Genomic DNA, 24,590 nt, shown 5'->3' with positions numbered 1-24,590 from the left:
CAAAATGCTTATAATTTAAAAAATGATTTAATAAAACAAATGAATGAAATACTTAATTGAACAACTAAAAAAATTGATAAAGGGTCTCAAATTTTAATAGTATTAATATATGCCCCCCTTTATCAATAGTATTAATATATGCCCCCCTTTATCAGACTTACTTAAATTAAAACAAGGGGGGTAAAGTACAGAAAGGGGCTTTTTATTCAGCTTTAACAGTATATTTCTGAATATATCATTGGGGTTTTCAAACAACCAGAGATAAACTGACAACCCGGCCACGTCAGTCGCGACCTATAATATACTCATCAAGAAGTCGGTATGACGCCTCCGTACGTTCACCACAGGGCTGCACAGTCCTCCATATCGCCCCCACATCTTCTACACCATCTCGTCCTTCTCCTCCAGTTTTTGCAGCTCCTAACTATCATCCCGCCGTCCTCCGCAAGCTCGGACTTGTTGCTTCCTCCACCCCCGGTCACGGGCCTTTCCAAGGCCGATCTCTGCGCCCTCGACATCGCTCGCTCTCGCTATGCGTTGGATCTGGTCAAAGTCACGCCGGAGCGTCCGCCACCGCAGAACTTACACGAAAACTCCGTTTATCCTAAGATCTTCTGCTTCGTGAACACCATTTCAGTGCACCACAAGACCCGCGCGCAGTCCGTAGCCGAGACCTGGGGCCAGCGCTGCGACAAACTCATGTTCTTCAGCAACACGACAGACACGATTGTGGTGGCGGCAGGCACCGAGAAAGAGCAACGCTACGAAGTCATCGAAATGGACGTCATCGCTGACCACAACCATCTGTGGCAGAAGCACAAGGCCACGCTTCGCTACGTGCACGAGCACTTCCGCCACGATTACGACTGGTTCTACAAGGCTGACGACGACGCGTACGTTGTTATGGAGAATCTACGACATTATCTCCGGAGACCTGAGATCATGCAGACGTACCAGCGAGAACCCATGCAGATGGGACACAGGTTTAATCTGACGCAGGACTTGGTGAGCTACTACATCGTGGACGACTCGCTCGAGTCCATTTGGAGGTCGAGATGGGAGCGTTGGGTGTTTAACTCTGGGGGACCGGGCTACGTCATGAATCGCCTGTACATGGACAAGATCGTCAACATTTTACCCGACTGGACGTGTCTGTCGGACAGACACAGTGAAATGCTGCCGGATGATGCGTCTATCTCGTTCTGCATGATGTGGCACGACGTTTACCCGTGGGATACACGGGACCATCAAGGACGCGAGCGGTGGCATGCAGATAAACCCAAAGGAGTGTTCTTCGCAGACCCGAAGCGAGTGAACTACTGGTATGTGCAGTATCATCAGCACATAGGCGGCGTGCGGGGGAAAGAGGGAGGCGCTGCACCTGACAGCGTGGCGTTCCATTACATCAGCCCAGCACTCATGTATCATTTAGAGAGAACCTTCTACTTGTGTCGACAAGGAGACGACGTGCCTGACGTCGCAGCATTCAACGACAAGTACGGTCTCGCTATCGGCGACGATGTCATGGTGTACCAAGATGTGCCGCAGAAGAAGCCAGCCAACGCTCCGAAAGTGACACAAGCTCCCGGACAGACCCAAAGTGCGTCCTAGTAGCTCCACAGTCTTGAAAACTCTCGAGTGAGCTGCTTTTATTTACTAGAAACTGCTCGTATAAATTCTATTTCGTCCTCACTGGGCACCGAAGAGAGTCTGCGTGTCTAGATTCGGGTTCTGCGCTTGCTGCCACTTGATCTGGTTCTCAAACTCCCTACTGGGGATCACCAGTTTCTCCGGAATGTCGACAATTGTCTTGGCCGACGCGCTCGTGCTGCCCAGAATTCCTGCGAGCGGCGACGTTGAGCCCGACGCAAGCGCTTGTTCGCGTCGAATCGCCAGTATTGGCATCTCCAACAGCTCCCTGAACGCGTTCTTTTGTGTCTTGATACTGTGTTTCTCACGTAGCAGCGTGTCAAGCGCCTCCACTTGTCCAGGCGCAACGTCCGGAAGAGAAAGCAGAATCTCACGTGGAGCAGAACACAGCGACGACGCCGGACGAAGAGGCTGGTTGCACGGATCGATTCCTTTGCACTCTTCCACTGGGATCAACCCCAGCGTCAGTCTGCAGTAAATGTTACGAGCCAAGTTGATAATCTCCCACTTAAGTCCGTCTTCCTTGACGTGGCCAACATGTTCGCGTAGAACTCCTTGCAGCGCAGCGGAGAAGAGATCGCGACCGAGAAGAGCGTGGTACTTGGTGTCGGCGTGCAGAACATTGACCAGCTTGTCACCCAGAGCCACCGCCTTGCGACAACTCAGCGTGTCTTTCCAGCAAATCACCTGCACCAAAACTGCGCCGATAGCAAACGGCAACGTCCCGGACTGCGTCAGAATATAGTCCCGAAGGAAGGCATCTTCCGGACTCGTCACGTGTTTCGGGTTGTCTGTGTCGGTGCCCACCACAGTCTTCGGATCGATAGCGTACTCGATAAAGTCGACAGCTTGACGCGTCAGCTCCATGACCATTTTCTCGCGCGCAATCTCCTGCTTTGCGTCTTCGATACCAACAACCAGAGCGCTCCACGGCGTCTGCGCTGGTTTATCTCCACTAGTTGAGCGCTGGAGAATGGCTGCTAAACGCTGGGCGAAGTGACCAAACAACGTCGAAAGAACGGGGTCAAGGAGAGAGGGATACAGCTCTCGGGGGCAGTTCTTGAGGAACGGCAAGTACACGTAAGCCAGCGCTCCTTTCAAGTGGCGATGCTCCATCAAGTCCAAGTCGCTGAGCATGCTATTCCGCAGTACTGAAGCCACTTGAGGGTTCGTGTAGAAGCTCGTTTGGCCCACCGCCACGCCCATCAAATGGTACGAAATGTCACGCACGTTCTTGTGCCACTTGGACCACCTGGAGGCGACCGGCAGCTTGGCCACTTCTTCTTCTTCGAGCTGGTTCTTCCCTCCCAGCAGTTGAGCGACTTCATCCACTGAGACGCTCAGCAACCAGCAGGCACTGGACGTTTTCAGCACCACAGCTTTCACTGCCGGATCCTGGAGCCCGTGGAGCGAGCGAACAAGCGCCAACAAGTTCGGCAGTAAGTGAGGCCACGCGCCTTCAAATGCGCCCGAATTCTCGGTAGTTTTCGGTAAAAAAGTCACTCCAGCGCGCTTGGCAATGCCGTACAACGTCGTGAGTGTTTTAATAATCATTCCGAGTAGTTTCTTCGACTTTTCGTCGTTGCTAGCCGCTTCAATAGCGGTCACAATGTTCTGCGAAGAGCTCACGAGCGCCGTCATGTCAGGAGAAGTCCACTTAGACAGCGGGTCCTGCACAATCTGCTGCACGAACTGCACACGCTCGTCTCTGTTCTCCATCGAGTTGGACACCAACACCAGCATTTCATACAGCATCACACCTTCCGTATCCGTCACACGATCCGCCGCAAACAACTCCTGAGCCTTCGTGCACAGCACTGGCAAGACTGGCAAAATGTGCGCGGGGATCGCTTGGCAGATGGACACAAGAGACGCCAACGCTCGTCTCCGAACGTTGATGGTGCCGCTGCTCATCTTCCCGTGCACGTCCTCTCCCGACAGCACAAAGTTGATGTTAGCGAAGAGCATCTCAAAGACAGCTGTAAGGGTGCTGCCATCCAGAACGTAATACTTGGCGAACGACGCCAATACGAGCAGCTGACGGAACTTCAGCAGCGGGTCGGGCGTGTTGTACGATAGGATGGCCTGTAGAATCGCCTGTAAAGCCTGACGGTTCGTGGGGTTTCCCATCGCATTCGCGGGCAGTTGCTTGACGATGCAGTCGATCAGAGACGAAATGCCTTCGTGGTACAGATACGCAGTACTGAGGTCAGTACAAAACCCGCGATCGGGGCTCAAGTGGTCTGTTCCTGCAGCATACTGAGATAGAACGAATACCAGACGGTCGTGCAAAGATTGCAGCACAATCGCGGGGTTCAGCTGCACCAACACACGAATCAGAGCGTACAGACGTCCCCGGAAGTTCCCGTAGTAAGCAATGTACTCGCTGTGGTCGTCGAACTCTTCTTTGCTGCAGTCACAAGCGCTGTCTTGAGGTCCTGCGTTCTCACGCTCAGGCGAGCCAAGCTTGAAGTATTTATCGAACGAGACTTGGCGCAGCTGGTCCAGAATTTCTGCTAGAAAAGCTTCTCCCTGCTTCAGGATCGTCTTGTTCTTCAGTACCGTGAGCCACAGAATAATCTGCGCTTCCGTCACGATCAAACTCGGATGAGCGAATAACTTGCACAAGTTGCGGAGAATCACCCGCAGCAGCGCCATTTCCTGGTCTCCAGGCCCGTCCAACAGCAGCACGTCCAGCTGACACGTCCCCCACGTCACCAACATGTCGTTTACCTTCTTGTGGAACAGCAGATTCGCCTCCAGATCGGGCTCTAGTGTCGTCAGATCCAGTGTGTTCACCTTGTCAAGAATCTGACTGATGCTCTGCAGCATAATCGCTCGGTTCTCCTTGCCAAAGCCTCTCGCCATGTACACTTCCAAGCACTGCGCTCCTGCCACTCTAAACTCCTTTTCCTCCAATAGCAATACGGCAACGATAATAAAATTTGTTGCAGGGTCCACAGGTCGCTCCAGCGGCATCCACTCGAGAAATTCTTTAAGCATATCCAGCGCCGCATGGATGAGTCTCTGACTCCTGCTCTTCTGCATTGGAGTTGCAGTTGCTGCCTTGTAAATTGCGTATTGCTTCTCCAGTTCCTGGTACACTACGGGAAACAGCTGTGGCAGACACACATTTAGCCCTTGAAGAATATCCTTCCTCCTCGCTGGGGGTATCGACGTGTTGAACGAGCTACTGACGCAATCCTCCGCTAAAGACCGTAGAATTAGCAGCACAAGTTCCACTTGTCTACTGCTGCCAGTCTGCCAGATTTTAAGTAGTTCGGGTAGCAGGTCTGGCCAGCGTTGAGGGAATTGTCGCTTGGCTATTTGAGCCAATAGCGAGACCTTCTTCTCCTTCACGAACACAGGGTCGTCTGCGGCGTCGGACTGGTTCTCTCTGAGTAGCAATGCTACGAGCTCCACGCGCATCTTCTGCTGCTCTTCAAGCGGCAAGGCGCTCCATCTGGTCAGCACGTAATGCTCCAGCACATGCAGCGCAAAGTGTTGGCGAGTATGGAGCTCTAGAGAATCAGCGCCGCCGGGGCGCTGATACAGCGCTACGGCGTACAGTGCGCAGTCTTCGCGGCTCTTAAATTCCTCACAGAAGGCATAGGCAGCTTGGCGGTCGCTCGCCGACGCTAGAGGCGAGTGACTTGCCTGCACGGCCAGTAGAACTCGCTGGTACAGGTGCGGGTCCATGGATCGATTCAACTGCTCGAATGGCTGGAGATTTATGGCGCTATGATTGGTTGAAAAAGAGGTTTGAGAAGGGTCCTAAAGATGGATACATTGAAGCGAGACAAATTCTAAAAAGTCTACAGTAGCTACAGCATTCTAGGAATTCTGCTTGCCGACAGATTGTAAAATTAATTAAATTCAAGCTGGAGCATTCGCAGGTTTTGGCTTTCTCTTTCGTGGCGCAACATGGCACCGACTACTACAGATAAAACTCTTCAGAAACAGCAAAAGGACGCTGACGATTAAAGTAGAAATATTGCAGCTGAAAACTAGGCGTAGCGAGTGGCGTCGGGTGTAAGCGCCTCACCATAGTCTCCATTGACATATTTGTCTTCGGTTGCTTTGACGTTCTCCTTGGGGGAAGGGGCGGTGCTGTAGCAGATGAGACCAATGTACACCAGCGCCAGCGCCAGCCAGTACCATTTGTTGACAGCTTCGTCGAAGATGAGGTAGGAGACGCCGACCGTGAAGATCGGACCCGTGAGCAGACTGAGGTTGAACATGAGTGACTCAGCCCAACGCAGGAAGACAGACGTGATGGTGTAGAAGACGAAGAGTACACAGACGTAGCCGGCCATGTAGCCATAAACGCGGTCTGTAAAGTCGACAGCCTCGATTGGACTACGTTCGAGGATCAAAACTTGGATAATGGACACGATCGACGCCCAGAAGCCCAGGAAGCCCAGCACTTCGATGTTCGAGTCGACGTTGCGCGTCTTGACTACCGCTTGGATCATCACGTTTGAAGTAGCGTAGAGCGCGGCGGCGATGAGTGCGTACATGTCGCCACGCACCTCGCGACTGCTGGTTCCGTTGGCGGACGACGTGTAGTCAGACACGAAGATGACGATGGAGCCGCACAGAGCGATCAACGCGCCGACGTAGTGGCGGATGGAGTAGCGCGTCTTGAGGAACAGGTAGCAGAAGAGCGTGACGAACGGCACCGTCATGTTTAGGATGAGACTCAGCGTCGCGTAGTTGGCGTAGTTGTAGGCCTTGACGGCAAAGTAGTTGCCCTCCACGTCGACGACGGCCAAAATGACGTAGAACCGCCAGGGTACACCGATAAGCGGCGTCTTGCGCACGAAGCGGACGGCGAGGTAGACCACCCCCAGTATCACGTACAGACACGTGCTCTGTAGCGTGGGCAGACTGGCGTTCTCAAGCGTCAGGTACTTGGACAAGACGCCAGACGCCACGTTGAGCAGCATGATAGCCTGGCCAAAGCCGAAGCAGATGAACTGGAACTTGACGTCCTCCTTCATGACGTCGCTACGGTTCTGAACTTGAAGTGGAGACTTTAGGACTGACGGAGATACTCGAACGACCGGAGAGAAAGCTCAAGCCTGGCAGGGAAGCTGTCGAAGGTCGCGATTATACAAACGCTAAATGAGACCGCACAAAGATTTGCCAAAGCACCGCACACTGACTGTGTGGAAACACCAATAAAACGACGTTCCACTTCAGGAAATTACAGCACATGTATCCATTTCAACACGCTCGACCAGGGGTTAATAGTACCGCCAAAAAGGCGGTAGCACTATTACCGGTAATGCTAGGCCATTTTTTTCCCGGTAATACTAATAATAGTACTGAAATCTCATCACGGTATTGATATTAGTACTATTAGTACTAATGGTCAAAGTACTATTCTACCGCTTTCGAAGAGTCACGCGACTTGCGCGCGTCTTGCTTCATCATCACAATCTCGTTCCTGTTGTGCCGCAGTAGTAGCTGCTTCTCCGATCGCCTGCTATCTGTTCTGGTACGAAGCGGCCCCATAATTACTCCCCCCGTAGAAAACACTCGCTCTTGAAACGCCGACGATAAGATCTTGCCGAGATGAATACGTGCAAGCAGCGCGATTGAAGGGCATTGGCTCTCGCCTTCGTCGCGAAATCATTGCAGGACGTCTACGTGTTGGTACAACCCCAGCAGCGACCAGCACATACCCGTCCGACTGTCCGTTGTCATTGCAGAGGACAGATCTTCCTTCTTGGTCTCAGGGTTTTGGCGCTGTGCAATCTCGAGCCACTCAGGCTCCATCTCGAGCCACTCGTTCATGATACTGTCCGCTCTTGCATTTAACTCCGACTCCTTGACCTCCTCCCTGGTCTTACTTGTACGATGGGTGCCCCGAGCAAGAGCTCGTCTTCGTCGTCCCAGCCTGTCGATGATGGAGAAGAAACCGCGGGGAATTCAAGTCCTGGCTGAGTAGGCTGCTCTGCGATGAAGTCTGCGATAATGGCATCTTGCCCACCTTCGCCATCTGCGCAAACACTTTTCGATGCTCGTCTCGAAGGAATTCCAGACCATTTTTGTAGGTGGCTTTCTCCTCTTTGCGGGAGACGTTGCCAACCGCAGCAATTTTCTTGGCGCTGGACTTAGTACGAGGGTCCAGTAATATACACACCATAGCCTCCCTCGTCACGTTTGGGAACCGTGACTGCAGTTGTAGAAGAGTCCTTCGCAGGCACGTTTTCCCAGCTTCTGTGAACTGGTCAAGCTTTCTTACTACCCGTCGATGACTTGCCTCGTTCCCATTCTTTGCTCGAGGGGCTTCAATAACCATAGTGTCAAAATTTAACGATTTCAGCTTCTTCTCGGCAAGTCTCCGGAATACTACCATGTATGAAGATACTAGATTCTCGCTTTGCACCTCAACCAATGCCAAGTTGGCGATAAAGTGCGTTACCGCTTCCATCTCGGTTGCCAGTACCCAGTCGTCTGCAGACAAAGCTGACCACACGCTAGTAGACTCCTTCGTCGACTGGAAATAAGCTTCAAAAGCCGCATGGTTAACCACAGACCGCCTTATCAGCTTGCACGTGTACGCGACTCTAACATCTTTGTTGGTCATGGGGTCTAGCTCAGGGTACGAGAGAGCTTCTTGAATTTTCTCACAGCACAGCAGACAAATGTTGCGGTACACTTGGGTGGAAGGCTTTCACGGATTTCGCTTTCTGTAGGGTTTATCCAATACATGAATTAGATCCCAGACAGAATCAGTAGTACCAACCTTCCTTGAGTGTGTCAATGAAAGCGGGACCCCTAAGTCAGAAACAGGAGAGGCCGGGGGAGGAGGCAGCACACTACGTAGGTTACCATCCAGAGGAGGTTTAATGGCCTTCACCTTGGCCACTTTCCCTTTCGCCGCAACCTTCCGACGCTTCACTGGACGCACAACCGCAGTATCTGATGCCACGGCGACTTCAGGAGACGGCACGAAATCGGAGTCGGATCCAGCCCAGATATTCCTCGACGTAGAAGAAGATGTAGCGGCGGGGACCGTCGAAGAGGTCGTCACGGCTGGTGTAGAGTCCTTAGCGGTCGGGTAAATCTTCTCTACACATGGTTGACTGCAGAATCTGCGTATCAACAGAGAAGAGGGTTAGACGTGGAAATAAGACACAACAATGAGCAAATTACCTTTCATTCAACGACGACGTGTCTCCTTCAAATACCCCGATTGCACACAGGTGGTGAGTGGGCTTTCCGCATACGGTGCAAGAGTCTGTCTTGAGCTCAGGACCTTCCACACAGCCATGAACTGCACAAGGCATCTTCAGCCGTCGAATCCTGGTCGATCGCAATGGCGGTATCCAGTTCTTTTCTGAAATGGCAAACGACGCAGGACAGCCACAGGTTCGATGAGTGCTCAATGAGGGGCAGTTGCTTGTTCACTGGCTTTCTGGTAAAATAGTACTGTTCAGATTACTATAATATCGCCTCACCTGAGTAATACTAATACTAATAGTGAATACCACACTATACTGTATTAATAGCACTAATACTCAAATAGCATTAGTAATATTATTACTTTATATTACTAGTTTGTCAAATACCCTTAACCCCTGCGCTCGCGATAGAGGACACGCCATGTAATATCATGGAAAGCATTGGTGCTGGACTTATGATGTTCTTGCTCTCATTAGATCGAAAGATCTACGGCTATTCGTTCTACCTTAATCTCCTACGTGCGCGAGTAGGGTGGCAGCGTATCTGGTGGTCCGAAGTCGCAGCTTCCAGGTTGGTAGCTCTTGATGTGCGTGGCGATCTGAGCAAGTGTGCAGCACGGGCAAAATAGGGAGGCGCAGCAGTCTCGGCAGCAGCCACCCGGGATCTGGAAGCGTTCACGAGTTAGCGCACGCGCCTTCCAGATCCAGATGAAGAGGATCGCATGCACCGTGCCGCCGGTCAGCACCACCAACGTAAATAGTGTGGCGAGTGCGCACCAATACGACGCCATTCCCAAGCGAGCTGTAATCTGCGCGTGCGTCACACACGGGCAAAACGTGACCATGCAGCAATTGGGCACGCAGTGCTTGAAGCAGCCGCAGCACGAGGTCGTCTCCCAGCCTCCCATCCTGATGTTGCCAACGCCATTGTCTCGAGCACGTGGGGATCCGTGATGAAAATTCCCTGTTGGGGTCACCGGGGGATCGACTTCGATAGCGTAGAGATGATTATCTTCCTTGCGTGTTGGAGAAAAGGTTCCTGGCGGTGTCATGGGGCGATTAACTTGGACGGCGTAAGGGTGATCATCTTCATTTTGTGTTGGCGAGAGTGACGGGGACTTAGATTTTGCCATGGTTCGCGGGGATATCGTTCTTTCAGAGTGAATTCGATTGTGATGTTTGGTGGGGTATTAAACAATGATGGGCGATCTGTAGTGGACATGAGCATGTCCAGTGGACATTGTCCACTACAACATCTTTGTTGGGACACTATGAGGCGCCTCGTCATCGGAAGCCACAATAAGCCTTCATATACGGCCATCTGCACAACGGTTAAATTTTATTTTAAGGAGTTTGTTGTGCTACCGTAAGCCTTCTTGTATGGTGGCAATGTGTCTGGCGGTCCGAAGTCGCAGCTTCCTGGCTTGTAGCTCTTGACGTGTGTAGCGATCTGCGCGAGTGTGCAGCAAGAGCACCAAAAGGACGCGCAACAGTCCTCACAACACCCACCCGGGATTTTAAATCGTTCTCTGGTCAGTTGTCGTAGCTGCCAGATCCACACGAAGAGAACCGCGTGCGCGAGGCCACCAGTAAACGAGAACAGCAGCACAAAAGTGAGCAGTGCGCAGGTGTACGTCGTCATACCCAGGCGAGCAGAGATTTGCGCCACTGAAATGCAGGGGCAGCAGGTTGCCATGAGGCAGTTAGGGGTGCAGTGCGTACAGCAGGTGCTTCCCATTCGCCGAGCAAGATCCCGGACGGATCTCTGTCGGGCTTCAGTTCTTCAGCCGGAATGGTCACCACAACTTCCGCGGCGTTTGCATTAACCTTGGCGACATCGTCAACTGGAACAGCGTAAGGGGGCTGCATCGTGGTTTCGTTAGAGGTTTTTGAACGTTAGAAAAGTACCCCAGCTTATGATGCTGCACTCCATTGTAGTAAAATAGGTTCTTGTGATACAAATAGGGAAGTGGGAAGAAGATAAGCTTTCGTATTTCATGGTTTCATAATTAGCCTTCAAAATACGAGCTTCTCGAAATGGAGGGGGGGGGGTCGGCGGTCTAAGCGCGCTGATACGGAGCCAGGGTGTCTTGGGGTCCAAAAGCGCAGTTTCCAGGCTTGTAACTCTTGATGTGAGTGGCCATCTGAGCCATGGCGCAGCACCCGCAGCAGCATGAGGCCAAACAGTCGCCGCAACACCCACCTGGAATCTGGAAACGCTCTCGCACCTCCTTTCGAGCCCTCCAGATCCACAAGGCAAAGATAAGGGAACCGACGCAGGGGAAAATGAGAAGCAGAATCGATAGCAGCAAGGCAAACTTGAATGGCATCATGCCGAGACGCGAGGAAATTTGTGCTAAGGTGACGCACGGGCAGCACGATGTCATGAGGCAGTTGGGCACGCAGTGCTTGAAGCAGTCACAGAATCCGACTTCCCATTTTCCGGCCGTGAACTCTCCAGCCGCAGACTTGCCGTCAGCCGGGTCTGCCTTGGGTTCCTCCACTGCGATGGCGTAGGGCTTCTCAGCTTCCAGATCGGCCATCTCAATTTCCAGTTTGCGAGTCGCACAATGAGGATGCAAAGGAATAGTTAGTACGCCTAAATGGGCTAAAGCTGGAATGAGGTGCTTCCTCGTCACTTGAGTCACAGCGTACGAAACTAGCCAATAGGCAACTACAGATATGGCCTAACTAAGCCGTTTCTCAATGAGACTGAGCAATGTCAGAACGAGATGAATGGTTTCGTACAATAAAATAACATCGACCGAGATCGCCAAGCAGGCCGCTTAAAAACTCTATGTAGTTATCTATAGCCATCGATGGTAAACCATCGAGCCTCCACGAAGCTGGAGGTGAATTTACTATTGCACGGCGTCAGAATAAAGTGAAGTGCACCGCGATGTCGCTATTATAAACGTATTATGAATGCTGAGAGTCAGATAGATTATTCAGCTCGACGTCTTCTCTATTAGAGAATCTCTAATGGTCGTAAGGTGCCAATGTGTCCTTGCCCCGAAATCGCAGCTGGCTCGTAACTCTTGATATGGGTAGCTATTTGAGCCATCGCTCAACATCCGAGGCCAGACAGTCTCCGCAGCTGCCGCCCGGTTTTTCTTACATCTCGCATGTCTCCTTCCACTCCTTGCAGGGCGAGATTGCTGGCCCCACCAAACCTCCAGTAAAGAAGAGCAGCAAAAAGCAACAAGTTGTAAAGTCCATCATGCCAAGTCGGAGGCCATGGCAGCGCAAGGGCAACAAGATGGTATGAGGTAGTTAGGCACGCTGTGTGTGCAGCAGCCGCTCAGGTCCACCTCCCTTTTTCAGGTGTTAAACTGCGTGCCATTATTGTCACCCGACATCGTGAAAGTGTGGTGGTTATTTTTGTCCGTGTCTGCCAGACACTGTCTGGTATTGTCCAATTGTCGGTGATTCCTGAGTAGGAATTTGCATAATAACACGGGGTTTCATGATGCCGCTGAAGGTATTCCAAAATAGTGATCATCATGGAGCAGCTGGCGGTTACGCATCAAGCGAGACTTCGAGGCCAGTGCTGATCGTGTAGCCTCTTGTTAGTTAAATTACCAATTTGATCAAATCAACGAGAGAAACTCGATCTCTGCGAGCGCGTGTGGCCAACTGCCTCGTGATGGTCTGCTGTCCGGAGAGATGCAAGACATCCGATACCGTGTTTATACCGTCATAGTAATTCTGGTGACAGCTCTTTCAGAATGCCGAAAGCTGACTCAAAACACGGGCTAACCAGCGTTCATTTTTCTCATATCGCTGGACGCATCATCAAAACCATGTCAGGTTTACGGCACTATCGATAACGTCCCGATGATCTCTCAACATGGAAAACACACGCTGCAAATCCTCCGCTGCATAGCTTAACATGATAAGCTCTGCAACTCGCTGTGGAAATTAAAGCTGGTATCGTGTCATTAGTGGTTGGTTTCCGCCGGAGTAACCACAGTACCAGTTGTCTTCTACCATGGAGAATCAGTAGGAAAAATCATTTACATTACGAAGTCCTCTGTCCTATGTTTTACCATCTTCAAGCTGTACTCCGCTTCAGCTCGACCGCTTTACGAGCGGCTGTATGCAGGTAGCGTGTCCTGGGCTAGGAAGTCACAGCTTCCGGGTTTGTAGCTCTTGATGTGCGTCGCCAGCTGCGCCATCGCACAACATCCGCAGCAAAAAGCAGCGCAATAGTCTCCGCAGCAGCTCCCAGGGATCTGGAAACGCTCGCGGGTCTTGGTACGCGCCTGCCACAGCCAAACTGCGCCTGCGATAGCACCGATTCCTCCTGTAAAGACGTAGAGGAGGACGAACAGCACCATAGCCAGCGAATAGTCCATCATGCCGAGACGCGCCGAGATTTGGGCGAGCGAGATGCATGGGCAGCACGTGACCATGAGGCAGTTGGGCACGCAGTGCGTGAAGCAGTCGCAGAAGCCAACCTCCCATTTACCTACCGTGGCTCCGAGGTTGTTGCCCTTAGGGTCGTCGATGTGGATGGCGTAGGCTTGCTCCGGCTCGGCCATGGCAGTGGGGTCATTTCTTAATTCGAAAGCTGCAGCTTTCGAATTAAGAAATGAGCGAGGTCAAGCTGCAGGTGACTTTTCACGTAAAGGACTTTTAATGCGTTCAGTGAACGCTCGTGCTGGGTACATTCACCCTTGTTAATTACAGGCATAACAAAGATGTGAGCTTGGAAAGTGTGGAAAATAACTAGCGTTATCTTCAACATACACATATATGGCGCCCGATCGGCGGAAACGTGCGAGCAGGTCGCCTGATATCGCTCGCCGAAGACAACCCTTTTGGGTTGTTAGAAGCAATTTTAGTGACTCGATGCAAGTTCACGACGCTTGGCTTCTGATCGTAACCACGTAGTCTCGCTTACTGTAGCTATTGCTGACTGTATGCAGGCAGCGTATCGGCTTGTGGCGGCCGAAAAGTGCAACTGCCTGGTGTGTAGCTTTTGGCCTGTGTGGCAGTTTGAGCCAGAGTGCAGCAGGGGCACCACAGGGACGACCAACAGTCTTCGCACCAATTTCCGCCGATCTGGAACTGGCTGCGTGTCTTCGCACGCAGCAGCCGGTCTGGCTAGACCGTAAGGGAGAAGAGTGCGTAGCAGACAGCAGCGAGGATGAGGTAGATGTACCATGTGCTGTCCTCGCCCCAGTGGTTATACTCGTACTTTATGTAGCCCCACACGACCTTGTCGCTCGTGACGATGACTGAAATTTGGTTGATGAACAGAGCTAGCATCACATACTGCCCCACCACCACGACAAACGACGAAAAGAGCGCGAACCAGTATGGGGTCAGCCTGAACTTTGCCGAAAACTTCTCCATAACCTCAAGCTTTGACGCGACTCGAGCAACCGAAATGCACGGGCACAGCGTGACCACTGCGCAGTTCGGAATAGGGTGGGTGAAGCAGCCGAACAACCCGGTGCTCCAAGTTCCAAAGGAGTTTCCTGTGCCTGGAGCACTCGGGGCACTCGGAGCTGTAGTGTCGACATGCGCAGCGTATGGGGCATGATCTAATTCACCAGAGCGATTCGACTTGACATATTGTTCGTCCATTTTTGATTAGCGATACTGGGAAGATTGGCAAGTGAGTCTCAAGAAGCGATATACACTAATGTGATAACTATCACCGTCGATGAAACTGAGCTGTATTAGCCATCGATCATAGCTGCACGTGATGGCTGTGGGTATTCACTTCGTGACACCCAGATCCCTTAACATCTTCAACTTTTTCGGTACAGTACCACTCACATTATTTATTTCAACGACAAAACAAGTGCATGCACGTGTACCATTCCCGTCTACTTCGTGTAAGGAGGCAGCGTGGCCGCCACCTGGCCAAACTCGCAGCTTCCAGGTGTGTAGCTCTTGACGTGGGTCGCCATTTGGGCGAGAGCACAGCAGGAGCAGCAGAAACCAGCGAAGAAGTCGTTGCGAGTGCTGCCGGGGATCTGGAAGCGCTCGCGAGTCGTCGTGCGCAGGTGCATCACGAACAGAGCAAACAGCACATGGACCATAATCGTGACTCCTCGGTACACGATAACTGCAGCCCCAGAATCGCTGCTAGTCGAATACGTGTACGACGTTCCATCCGTGGTGTAGTTCGTCTCGACTGTGTAGCTGCTGGAAGCTGCTCTCGCGGCGATACCGCTAGTCACATACTCCGCGAGGATGATCACCAAGCAGGTGATAAGGGCCTTCGAGTACGTGGTAACACCAAGACGTGCTGAAATCTGAGCCACCGAGACGCACGAGCAGAACGTGACCATGAAGCAGTTGGGCATGAGAGTCGTGAAGCAATCCCAGAAGCCGACTTGCCACTGGCCTCTTGTCAAACCGTCTTCACTCTCGAGATCCTTCATTACACCCGGCTTGGCGGCCTGGACAGTACCGTTCTGCTGTTCCCAGTACGGGGCTTCCACGGGTGCTGCTGGTGTCTGGGTGCTGGGAGCTTGATTCATGGTGGTTAAAGTTTGACGACTCGATGAAGACGAAGCTGCTGGAGGCTTTATAGAAAATCAAGAAGTGAAGGCTCCAAAGGGCGGAAGGTCGAGACTGCCTTCATTGCAGTAACGTTAGAGAGCAACGCAGGCATCTTTTACCGCATCGTATGGTAATACGGTAATACGTAGAGCAACGCAGGTATCTTTTACCGCATCGTATGGTAATATGGTAATACGTGAGAAAAACAGCGGGGCTCTTATGACTCGTAAGTTACGAGTCGTTACTAGACATATGTAGGCATAAATTAAATATCCAAGGTTGTCTTTTCATTATTGATTATGGGAGGGTTTCGTAAGATATCATCTACGAGGTGGTTTGTCCGGTGTACGGAGGCAGCACGTCTAGCGGCCCAAAGCTGCAATCACCCGGTTTGTAGCTCTTGATATGGGTAGCGATCTGCGCCATTGTGCAACAGGAGCAGCAGAATGATGACCAGCAATCACCGCATGGGCCTCCTGGAATTTGAAACAACCGGCGAGTGGTTTGACGTAAATGCCAAATGTACGCGAAAAAGATAGCCCTCACAATCGTGATAGTCCATGACTGTACTGGATTGCTCTCGCTTTCATCGTCACCCGAGTATTCTCTCTCAGACCTGTACCACCAGCTCGAATCATTGTTTGAAGAGGACGGGTACAGGCCGGCGATAACCTCAGCAAGAGTAAGCAGCAGGAAAATTACCAGTACGCGCCGATACGGGGCAACACCCAAGCGCGCAGAGATCTGGGCTAGTGAAACACACGGACAAAACGTCACCATGCAGCAGTTCGGGATCAGGATATCGCAGCAACCCCAGAAATCGACCGACCACGCGCCGACCATCACGCCTTGCTCGTCCTCAGCTGTCCGACGTGTTTGCGGCACATTATTCTCGACGTACACCACCGTCTGAACGGGCGTCGCATACACAGTTGGGTAGGCATGCGTTTCCTGCGTCGGCGGAGGCTTCTGGAAGTCAGACATCGGAACTCACGACAACGAATCGCAAAGTGCTTCTTAAACCTCATTTGATTATAACTGAGTGATGGCTTGAGGCGTCTAAATTTAGAAGTGTCGGTAGTCAAAGGGTTTGGAATATATTCTGTGCAACGGACACTTATATAAAGCGAGCAGACATAAATGGCGGGTACTTGCGTCCAGTAGCTGGTGGGTTTTACACAGCGTACGACTTGCCCGGGTAGGCCTGAAGCACATCGGGCGCTCCGAACGAGCAGCCTCCTGGCTGGTAGCAGCGAACATGAGTTCGTAGCTGTGCCACGGTGCAGCAAGAGCAGAACCATGAGCTGAGGCAGTCCGTAGCCGCATTGCCTGGCAGCTGGAAGCGAGTGCGCGTCTTGATGCGAAGCTGCCAGATGTAGACGAAAAGCAACATCTGCACGATGAGCGTGATGATCACGAAGGTAACGTTGACCACCTTGTCATCCGAGTCATGGTACTCGTCGCTCGAGTCGTCGTCGTGTTCGGCCGTGGTCCACACGAGTGTAAACATGGTGAGCTCCACTACTATCACGAACAGCAGAAGACTCAACACCACTTTGTAAGAGGCGACGCCCAGGCGCGTCGATAGCTGCGCCAGCGCAACGCACGGGCAGAAGGTGACCATGAAGCAGTTGGGCATGAGATTATCAAAGCAGTCGAAAAGCCCAGCAGCCCACGCGCCCGTGGGGATCCCGTCACCAGCGACCACTTCAAAGGTACGCGGCGTGTCCAGCTCCATCGCCATCGTCGGTGAAGGCAAGTGGTTTACCTTGCTCACGTGCATCGGAGCTAGCTCGCCAGGTGTCGTCACCTGTGTGAACTGCGCTCGTGTCGACTGGGGGTCCATGTCCTGCATTTTAGCGGAAGGTGCGAGGTCTTGGCAACGCGATCAAGAAGGGAAATCAGCAAATGCAATCTGCACGTCGGGCTCCACAGAATGACAACCCTGTTGATGGAGTCGCACGCCAGCACATCAGGGTTGATCATTGCAGCTTGATATCCGATCCGAAAATTTCTTCGATGGCCAATCACCATCTGCTGTTTGACGAAACAATAGCCACTCACAAAGTTGTACATCTACATGTACCCCTTTTCCTGCAGGTTATGAACAGTGAAGAGGAAGCATCGATTTGAAACAATGGATCTTTTAAAGGGTAAAATCTGAAAGGGTATAGAATATACGGATGTACAGCTTTGTGGACGGTATCTAGAGTACAGCTTCATCAATGGCTTCCACTGTCCAGGTCTCTTCCAACGTGCCCTTTGAGTCCAGAATCTAGACTGGTGGCGGAAATGAACGCACTGGAAAACGGTCTAAAACGCTTGGTCCGCAACGGCCACATCTAACATGGAACACACGCTTTGTAGATAATCCACCGCACAGGCAACTTCTACCTACACAATTTAACTGGTCACTGGTAGCCGTAGCGCTCACTGCCGCCGTCCAAATTTTGACGAGATGCGTAACCTGCGGAACTTCCCGCCGTGCTGGATGCTGAGTCCGGAACGGCGTTCGTGTGGGCCCCATAGCTCCCAGGAGGAGTAACTCTGTGTAGCGGCGCAGAGGAATGGTCACCCTCGTTGCCAACAGCCGCGGCTCCGTTATCAAAGAGACCGTCGTTCAGTGCCATTCGAACCGGCGGTTTGCGCTTGTAAGTGTAGCCAATGAACTTATTGAACGTCAGGGGTTTGCCGTCCGGCCCAAAAGCCTGTGGTAGCTCGCCCTCATTCGCATGTCCCGCTGTTTCATGTGCCGTTGGGCCATTGTCGTGGCCTGCGCCGTTGATCGGCGCTGCAGGAGGAACGCGACCCATTGCTGACGCTTGAACTGGCGTCGGCGCAGGCAACTCGCACGGCTCTGTGAACTCGTCGAAGTTCGATGTAATCTGGCGAACGAGTTCCTGATACTGCGGACCGCATTCCTCGGGGTTGTTTACCTGCAGCTGGTTCAGCACATAGTCGAACTGGGAACCGCCTCCAGGAGGAATATACGGCGCCCGAATGGAACGCAGCGTAGACCAGTCCACCCCGTTAAACCACGGGTGTCGCTTGATCTCCTCAACGGAACCTGTACCCAAGCGATTCTCGGAGTTGCAAATAAGTCTCCGGACAAAGTCCATGCACTGCGGACTTAGCCGTGCGATGGCTTCCGGAGGGAACCCAAACGACTGCTTCCAGTTGACGATCTTTCGACACGTCTGCACAGGTTCATCCGCGTAGAACGGAGGGTAGCCCACCAGACATTCGTAGAGAATCACACCCATAGACCACCAATCGCATTCCTTTCCGTATCCTTTCTGGGCCAGCACTTCCGGTGCGATGTAGTCGGGCGTGCCGACCGTACTGAACGCCACCTGCCTGTTACGTGAAAAGGGCTTGCTACGCGACGCGTCCACGCTGTTACCGCCGCCTCCTCCTCTTGTTGTAGCTGCAGCAGCGGCCGCAGCAGCTTGCTCCGGGTCCATAGCATGCTGCGAGACCGGCAGCAAGTCCACTCGCGAGTCCATCTTCTTGCATAATCCCAAGTCTGTGAGCTTTAAGTGTCCGTGCGCATCCAGCAGCACGTTATCCGGTTTCATGTCGCGATGGATGTAGCCCAGATCGTGCACAGACTGGATGGCCAGCACCATCTCCGCAGCGTAGAAGCGCGTTGTGGCCTCATTCAGCGTGTCTTCCTTCATCAACAGACCCATGAGATCTCCACCGGGCAAGTATTCCATGACCATATACAGTCTGTGGTCATCCTGGAACGAGTAGTGTAGCGTGACAAGCCAGTTGTTGTCTTGGTCGGCACTGGCCAAGATATCGCGCTCAGCCTTGACGTGACCCACCTGGTTCTTAAGTACCATTGCACTCTTTTCGAGCGACTTGAGCGCGAAGATCTCCCCGCTGTCTCTCTTGCGCACGAGACGAACCTCTCCAAAGGCACCACGGCCGATAACGGCGAGTGGTTGGAAGTCTCCAACGGCCAAGCGCTTACGTTGATGCCGCAAGCTCTGAAGCTCCTTGGAACGGAGCTCCTGGCGGTACTGCTCCTTCTTGCGCTCCGTGAGGCGTAACGCCGCCATCTGCTGCTCCAGCGTATTGCGGCGCTCACGACTCTCCTCGCGCTCGCGCTTCATGGTCGCATACTTCTGCTCCAGATAGGCCTTGGTGGCTTTGGCCTTCTCTCGCGTCGAGTTGGAGATCATGCGTGGTTACGTCTGTTTTGTTTCTGTCTGACTTTGTTCGTGAGGCACTTTCTTTTGATTGGCTGAAAAGGGAGCTGGCCCCACATGGTGCGCAAAATGGAGGTTGTACATGTATAAATAACTTAGGTTGACGAAGCTTATTTCTTGCTGCTTCATGCCGGAGAAACGGTCTGAAAGTCTCTGCACTCCAGATGCACTTACCTATTAAATACCGCGCGGCGGCGCCTTTGGAGAGCGGTCTTTTTAATCACTGCGATTATTGTAAAATCAACAATCCTATGGAAAAGCATATGCCATACCAAAGGTGAACACTTACCGCCATCATCACCCGGCCATGGCAGTAGGTGAAATTGTGAGCCAGAACAAACCTCTGGTCATTTTGCAAAAATCTATACAGTACTACAGTATTTCCAAAATAAACTGTAGATTTTAACGTTTGAAGTGGTCCTTCCACGGTTCGAAACATAAAAAGAGGGAATTGGTGCCATTCTCCCTCCGTGTGTCAAGTCTCATTGCGCACGAACTTCCTGTGCTCATTGCAGCGCCACAACATCCCGCCACGCGTACAGACGAGCATCAGCTGCAACTAGTGCGTGCTCTCTCTGTGCTGCACTATGATTGAGACAGAGACGTTCGATCAGTTGTTAGGCAAGGCCCGCGCCAAGCTTCGCGGCAATAAATCCATAGGTTTTGGAGAAATTGAGGACGCCGAGGGACTAGACAATATGAAGAAGGGCAAACGAAGGTATGTACCGTCCTATTTGATCGTTCATTTTGCTCCGGGAAGCTCGACATTGATCATCCTTGTGCTTCAGACGCGGACCGCAGAAGCGGAGAGACGCTGTAGACGATCAGGACGCCGAGCGCAAGGCGTACAGGGAGATGGAGCAGCTACCGTTGGGTCCTAATAGTCTGCACTTAATGCAACATCTGCACGAAGGCCAGCGCTACGACCGCCAGCCAAGACTGTTACCGGAGGTGGACGGCGTCACGTGTCTGACACACCACGAGGCGCAGGTTGACATTAAGAGCATCCAGCATCAACTCGCGACGTTTGAAGCGCGATCGGGTGTTAAATTGCCTGGCGGACGTCCGAATGTTGGCGATAAGGACCATCGTAGACTGTTTCTAGTGGACGAGAACGACAGTGAAGACGACATGCCGTTGGCTGCAGCGCTAAAGAATCGTCGCTCTAGACCTAGCGGCGTTATTGCACCAGAGGAGATTGTTGAGTCTTTACCGGCTGCTCGCCGTGCTGTGCGCATCACCCAACGTGAGCTTCAAGCCATGAGAATTGAGCGTGAAGATTTAGAAAGAGCCTTCGTGAGACATCGCTGCACGCTGCTGTGGCAGGTAGGCGAGATGAAGCGCATGAAGAAGCAGCACGATCGCGTGACACGTGCGCTGAGTCGCGACGTGGCAGACACTGCGAAAGGCCTGGAGTCAAGTCGTCGTCGTACGAGTGCACTGCAGGACATTATGACGGAGCTTGAAGCAAGAGGAAGCCGCCTCTTGCGTCTCGCTCGTGAGAAGAGCAGACTTGAGGCGACGCTGGAAGCGCAGGGCATCGAACTCCCGGAGATTGACGAGGTTTGTGTCGGTGATCGTGTGAAATGTGCGCCATTCGGAACTGGTCGAGTGCTCGAGTTGCGTCTAGAAACAAGGCAACTGGAGGTTAAACTGGACTTCGGTGGCGTTGGATACATTCAAGAAGAAAGTGTGGAAGTGCTGCCATCGGACATGAAGTATGCGGAGGCCGAAGAAGAGCTGAAAGTGCGCTTTTTCGAGAAGATTGGCAAGCTGGTTCAGCCTAATGGCAAGCTGCGTATGCTCAGCGGGGCCGTTGAGTATCCGTTGGACGACAGTGATGAGGACTCTGAGTCTAGCGATGGAAGTGAAGAATTGTCATCAGAAGACGAATCGGCGGTCGAGTCTATAGAAGAATTAAGTCAACGCAGAGGCAAGAAGCGACGACTGATTATGACGCCACTGCCGGGAACGGGCTCGAAGAAGTCGAAGAACCGTCGAGTGATCGAGTTCCCTGCGTCCACGGTCCCGATCACCCCGTTTGACACGGGACTCTTGATCAGTCCGCTGAGTAGACTGCCAGAGCGAGTGGCTGCTGTCGGTCCGAATGCACTCCAGTGGCTTCCGTCGTATCTGCCTAAGAATATGGACGAGTGGGAGCAAGAGCGCTATAACTCGCTGCAAATGAAGGGCGAGATCGAGCGATTACGCTTCCAGCTGCAAAAATCTGAAGGTAAGTCAACGAAATCTGCGATGTATATGACTCATCCAAGTGGCTTACAAGTACTCTTGGGATGTATTTTGCAGCTCAACGAATTGATGCGCAACAGCTTGCAAGTGATCAGCTCGAGTCTATCAACCAGCTTGTGTCACAGGTACGGTAGCTATGCCTTGCGAAAGCCTATCGATCACTTACGCTATATCCTATCCTTAAATTCGTTGATGTGTAGTTGGACAAGCTGAGAGAAAACGCTGGTTTGCCTTCTGGCAATGCTTTAAACCCCGTCGACTCCTGTCCAACCTGCGGAGGCCACAAGACGATAAAGAATTCCTATCAAGGCAGAGGTGGAAACAGTCACCGGAAAGACTCTGGTGCACAGCAAGATGACAGTGCGTGGGCCTGAAGTCTGGAGCTATTGAGCCGCTCGATTAACTGACACATTTATTGTTTTCTTTAGGCGACGATGAGCTCTCGGAGACCAATAGCAGAAGAAGTTCCAGGACTGGTGACAACGATAGTGTGCAAAGCGACTCCAAGAAGGCATCGAAGCGAAAACACAGCGATGAAGCTAGCAACGAGTCGAGCGATGCTGCACCACCAAGAACCGCAAGTCCCGGTAGAGGGAGAGGACGGGGCAGGGGCAGAGGCAGAGGCAGAGGTAAAGCCATGAACCGCTCTCTTCGACCGCGAAGGAAAGCCAAAACGACTGCTTCTCCTAAGCGGAAGTAGAATAAATAGGCGTCCAAGTGCAAGAAAAGCATTTTGTTTGTTCACGATAGCACACAAAAGTAGAGGAAGAAATGCAATTTGTAGTAGAACCCAATCGATGAAATGGATAGGGACCACGGGGGAAAATCGGCAAACGTCGTAGCTTCTTACATGACCACGCAGCACGAGTTGGTCTTCTTGGCCTGTTTGTAAAAGACCTTGGACTGGCTGCTGAGATCCTGTGACTTGGACACGAGGTCGTCCAGCTTCTCACCGCGCTCCAGCACGTTGTCGATGGTCTTGGACAACACGGCGGTGGTCTCGTCTAGCTCCTTCTGGATTGCCGAAATCTTGTCGGCCTTGGACGGATCCTGATACTCAGCCAGAGCCGTTGTCAAAGCCGCAAACTCCTGCGGGTTGCCCGACTGCGTCTTCCAGTTGCCACTATGACAACAAATCGATTAATATCCTTGGAGTGACGTGGCAGCAATGTAGCCATGTTACTTACCCTGTAGACTTGTCATACTCATCCATGAGCTTATTCAGCAGCGCAAACGCCACACGCGGCGGGTACTCCTGATCACACACCACGATACCCGAGAGTCCATCGCGACGCACGTACACGTGGCAGTTGTACTCTTCGTGCTGGATGGATTGCCGCTGACCAGGCTCCGTACGCTTGATAAACGTCCGACTGAAGAAGTTGATCATCTCCCGGACGCTGCAATATGTAGGAGCAATTGCATCATAAGCACCATCACAGTCAGAAAAATCGGATTGTCCCATCCTCTACCGACAATTACAGCATTGCGCTGCGGAGCGTACCCAGAGCGCTGGAAGTAGCCGAATGAAGACACCTCGAAGCTTGCTGAAAGAATAATCGGATCCTGGCCCTGGCCATCCTGACGCAGCAACTCTATCGAAACGCACGGCGAAATTACGTCAGATCCATTTTGTTTAAATAAAAATAATTTATTGCTCATGTAATTGCTACAGTAGTGCATGGTAGATGGCAATGGAGAGGGGAAACACGCACCGATGGCGACGATCTTCATGGCGATGTGACGGAGGCGAGGGACACGAGAGAGCGCTAGACCTGCTGCAGTGGCTACCTTGGCGGTGGGCTATTCGCGGGAGCAGGCGGTTTCGACTGTGTGCGTTTGGTGTCGTTTGTTTTCTCTCTCTAGCGTGTTCTGGCCGGGGCAGATTGCGTCGATGTCACTAAAGCGAGATCATTGTAGGCGTATGTTGATTGGTCACTGAATTTTACTTGAGGAGCTTGTCCTCATTTATTATATTTACGCCAAGATGAGCGGCCGACCTTATGCGCGCAATCCGCGCGTGCCGTACGCGGGCCCTAGAGATCTGGAGGCGATACTACCGCACACATTTCGTCTTGAATCACCCATTCGTCTGCGCGACGCAAAACATGAAGCCATCCGCTGGTGAGTTCTGCTCAGAATTGACTTAAAAATTATGTTTGCCACTGATCTGGGACTTTATTTTTTCTTAGTGCGATTCGCCGCCGGTGCATGCAAAAGAACTGGCGCAAGATGATCAGTATCAGACATCGAAGACTGGCGGATGAGGCTGCTGCAGAGAAGGATGCAGAGGAGAGCAAGAGTGAGGAAAAAGAACAGGGGGAGACTAAAACTCCAGAAAAACAGGAAGACGCCGTGACAGCGGCCAAGAGACAGCTGCAAGAGCTGGAGATGAAGCTGCAGGGGCTCACGGAGCAAAAACACGCCAAGTTTCAGCTGCTCAAGGATATTTTAGTGGAGGAAGCGAGGTCCAAGACGTCAGGAGGAGGAAATGCGACAACCACGAAGAAGCGACGCGTAGAGTTTAAGGACCCCAGCATGACGCCCAGTCCGGCCAAGGTGCAGTCGCCAGTTCCGTCAACGGAGACTGTAATTAATGCTAGTCCAGCTACTGTGGGAGGGGCTCACCCTCCTGGCAGCGCGGAAAAGGCTTGAGATGATCAGGCTGCAACAGGGCAACAGGCTGGTGCGTCATTGATGCTTCATTGTAGACTGAGTTGTCATATGTGTGTGCTATACATTTTTTCTGGTTTGT

The 24,590-nt window shown here is 52.2% G+C and overlaps 14 protein-coding genes across 14 annotated transcripts; 4 read left to right on the top strand and 10 right to left on the bottom strand.

Moving 5' to 3' along the window:
• Nucleotides 1–286: 286 nt before the first annotated feature.
• PITG_07926 (glycoprotein-N-acetylgalactosamine 3-beta-galactosyltransferase, putative) lies at nucleotides 287–1,611 on the top strand (the record flags this gene model as incomplete). Its single annotated transcript, XM_002904091.1, has 1 exon — nucleotides 287–1,611. The coding sequence occupies one exon, from the start codon at nucleotides 322–324 to the stop codon at nucleotides 1,609–1,611; it is 1,290 nt and encodes a 429-aa protein (XP_002904137.1).
• Nucleotides 1,612–1,625: 14 nt separating this feature from the next.
• Nucleotides 1,626–5,349, bottom strand: PITG_07925 (exportin-5-like protein; the record flags this gene model as incomplete). The annotated part of the gene is made up of 1 exon (XM_002904090.1): nucleotides 1,626–5,349. One exon carries the CDS (start codon nucleotides 5,347–5,349, stop codon nucleotides 1,690–1,692), a length of 3,660 nt encoding a protein of 1,219 aa, XP_002904136.1.
• Nucleotides 5,350–5,657: 308 nt separating this feature from the next.
• PITG_07924 (Drug/Metabolite Transporter (DMT) Superfamily) lies at nucleotides 5,658–7,452 on the bottom strand (the record flags this gene model as incomplete). Its single annotated transcript, XM_002904089.1, has 3 exons — nucleotides 5,658–6,668; nucleotides 6,910–6,968; nucleotides 7,341–7,452. 3 exons carry the CDS (start codon nucleotides 7,450–7,452, stop codon nucleotides 5,658–5,660), a joined length of 1,182 nt encoding a protein of 393 aa, XP_002904135.1.
• Nucleotides 7,453–8,288: 836 nt separating this feature from the next.
• On the bottom strand, nucleotides 8,289–10,005 carry PITG_07923 (PLAC8 family protein; the record flags this gene model as incomplete). Its single annotated transcript, XM_002904088.1, has 3 exons — nucleotides 8,289–8,351; nucleotides 8,408–8,747; nucleotides 9,366–10,005. 3 exons carry the CDS (start codon nucleotides 9,977–9,979, stop codon nucleotides 8,289–8,291), a joined length of 1,017 nt encoding a protein of 338 aa, XP_002904134.1.
• Nucleotides 10,006–10,226: 221 nt separating this feature from the next.
• Nucleotides 10,227–10,704, top strand: PITG_07922 (uncharacterized protein; the record flags this gene model as incomplete). Its single annotated transcript, XM_002904087.1, has 3 exons — nucleotides 10,227–10,229; nucleotides 10,277–10,555; nucleotides 10,597–10,704. 3 exons carry the CDS (start codon nucleotides 10,227–10,229, stop codon nucleotides 10,702–10,704), a joined length of 390 nt encoding a protein of 129 aa, XP_002904133.1.
• Nucleotides 10,705–12,931: 2,227 nt separating this feature from the next.
• On the bottom strand, nucleotides 12,932–13,390 carry PITG_07921 (PLAC8 family protein; the record flags this gene model as incomplete). The annotated part of the gene is made up of 1 exon (XM_002904086.1): nucleotides 12,932–13,390. The coding sequence occupies one exon, from the start codon at nucleotides 13,388–13,390 to the stop codon at nucleotides 12,932–12,934; it is 459 nt and encodes a 152-aa protein (XP_002904132.1).
• A 565-nt stretch (nucleotides 13,391–13,955) lies between these two features.
• On the bottom strand, nucleotides 13,956–14,207 carry PITG_07920 (uncharacterized protein; the record flags this gene model as incomplete). Its single annotated transcript, XM_002904085.1, has 1 exon — nucleotides 13,956–14,207. The coding sequence occupies one exon, from the start codon at nucleotides 14,205–14,207 to the stop codon at nucleotides 13,956–13,958; it is 252 nt and encodes an 83-aa protein (XP_002904131.1).
• Nucleotides 14,208–14,660: 453 nt separating this feature from the next.
• PITG_07919 (PLAC8 family protein) lies at nucleotides 14,661–15,395 on the bottom strand (the record flags this gene model as incomplete). The annotated part of the gene is made up of 1 exon (XM_002904084.1): nucleotides 14,661–15,395. One exon carries the CDS (start codon nucleotides 15,344–15,346, stop codon nucleotides 14,687–14,689), a length of 660 nt encoding a protein of 219 aa, XP_002904130.1.
• A 297-nt stretch (nucleotides 15,396–15,692) lies between these two features.
• Nucleotides 15,693–16,352, bottom strand: PITG_07918 (PLAC8 family protein; the record flags this gene model as incomplete). The annotated part of the gene is made up of 3 exons (XM_002904083.1): nucleotides 15,693–15,945; nucleotides 16,027–16,220; nucleotides 16,266–16,352. The coding sequence occupies 3 exons, from the start codon at nucleotides 16,350–16,352 to the stop codon at nucleotides 15,693–15,695; spliced, it is 534 nt and encodes a 177-aa protein (XP_002904129.1).
• A 190-nt stretch (nucleotides 16,353–16,542) lies between these two features.
• On the bottom strand, nucleotides 16,543–17,264 carry PITG_07917 (PLAC8 family protein; the record flags this gene model as incomplete). The annotated part of the gene is made up of 1 exon (XM_002904082.1): nucleotides 16,543–17,264. The coding sequence occupies one exon, from the start codon at nucleotides 17,221–17,223 to the stop codon at nucleotides 16,543–16,545; it is 681 nt and encodes a 226-aa protein (XP_002904128.1).
• Nucleotides 17,265–17,779: 515 nt separating this feature from the next.
• Nucleotides 17,780–19,558, bottom strand: PITG_07916 (protein kinase, putative; the record flags this gene model as incomplete). Its single annotated transcript, XM_002904081.1, has 1 exon — nucleotides 17,780–19,558. One exon carries the CDS (start codon nucleotides 19,556–19,558, stop codon nucleotides 17,780–17,782), a length of 1,779 nt encoding a protein of 592 aa, XP_002904127.1.
• Nucleotides 19,559–20,440: 882 nt separating this feature from the next.
• Nucleotides 20,441–22,535, top strand: PITG_07915 (uncharacterized protein; the record flags this gene model as incomplete). Its single annotated transcript, XM_002904080.1, has 5 exons — nucleotides 20,441–21,818; nucleotides 21,893–21,960; nucleotides 22,036–22,199; nucleotides 22,295–22,416; nucleotides 22,465–22,535. The coding sequence occupies 5 exons, from the start codon at nucleotides 20,441–20,443 to the stop codon at nucleotides 22,533–22,535; spliced, it is 1,803 nt and encodes a 600-aa protein (XP_002904126.1).
• Nucleotides 22,536–22,595: 60 nt separating this feature from the next.
• PITG_07914 (synaptobrevin-like protein) lies at nucleotides 22,596–23,679 on the bottom strand (the record flags this gene model as incomplete). Its single annotated transcript, XM_002904079.1, has 4 exons — nucleotides 22,596–22,958; nucleotides 23,023–23,235; nucleotides 23,340–23,430; nucleotides 23,551–23,679. 4 exons carry the CDS (start codon nucleotides 23,567–23,569, stop codon nucleotides 22,682–22,684), a joined length of 600 nt encoding a protein of 199 aa, XP_002904125.1.
• Nucleotides 23,680–23,822: 143 nt separating this feature from the next.
• Nucleotides 23,823–24,490, top strand: PITG_07913 (uncharacterized protein; the record flags this gene model as incomplete). Its single annotated transcript, XM_002904078.1, has 3 exons — nucleotides 23,823–23,959; nucleotides 24,028–24,424; nucleotides 24,485–24,490. 3 exons carry the CDS (start codon nucleotides 23,823–23,825, stop codon nucleotides 24,488–24,490), a joined length of 540 nt encoding a protein of 179 aa, XP_002904124.1.
• Nucleotides 24,491–24,590: the final 100 nt, after the last annotated feature.

This window comes from Phytophthora infestans, genomic scaffold (genome assembly GCF_000142945.1).
Source record: "Phytophthora infestans T30-4 supercont1.12 genomic scaffold, whole genome shotgun sequence".
NCBI classification, from domain to species: Eukaryota; Oomycota; class Peronosporomycetes; order Peronosporales; family Peronosporaceae; genus Phytophthora; species Phytophthora infestans.
The sequence above is the reverse complement of the archived record's forward strand: the minus strand, read 5'-3'. Positions and strand labels throughout refer to the sequence as shown.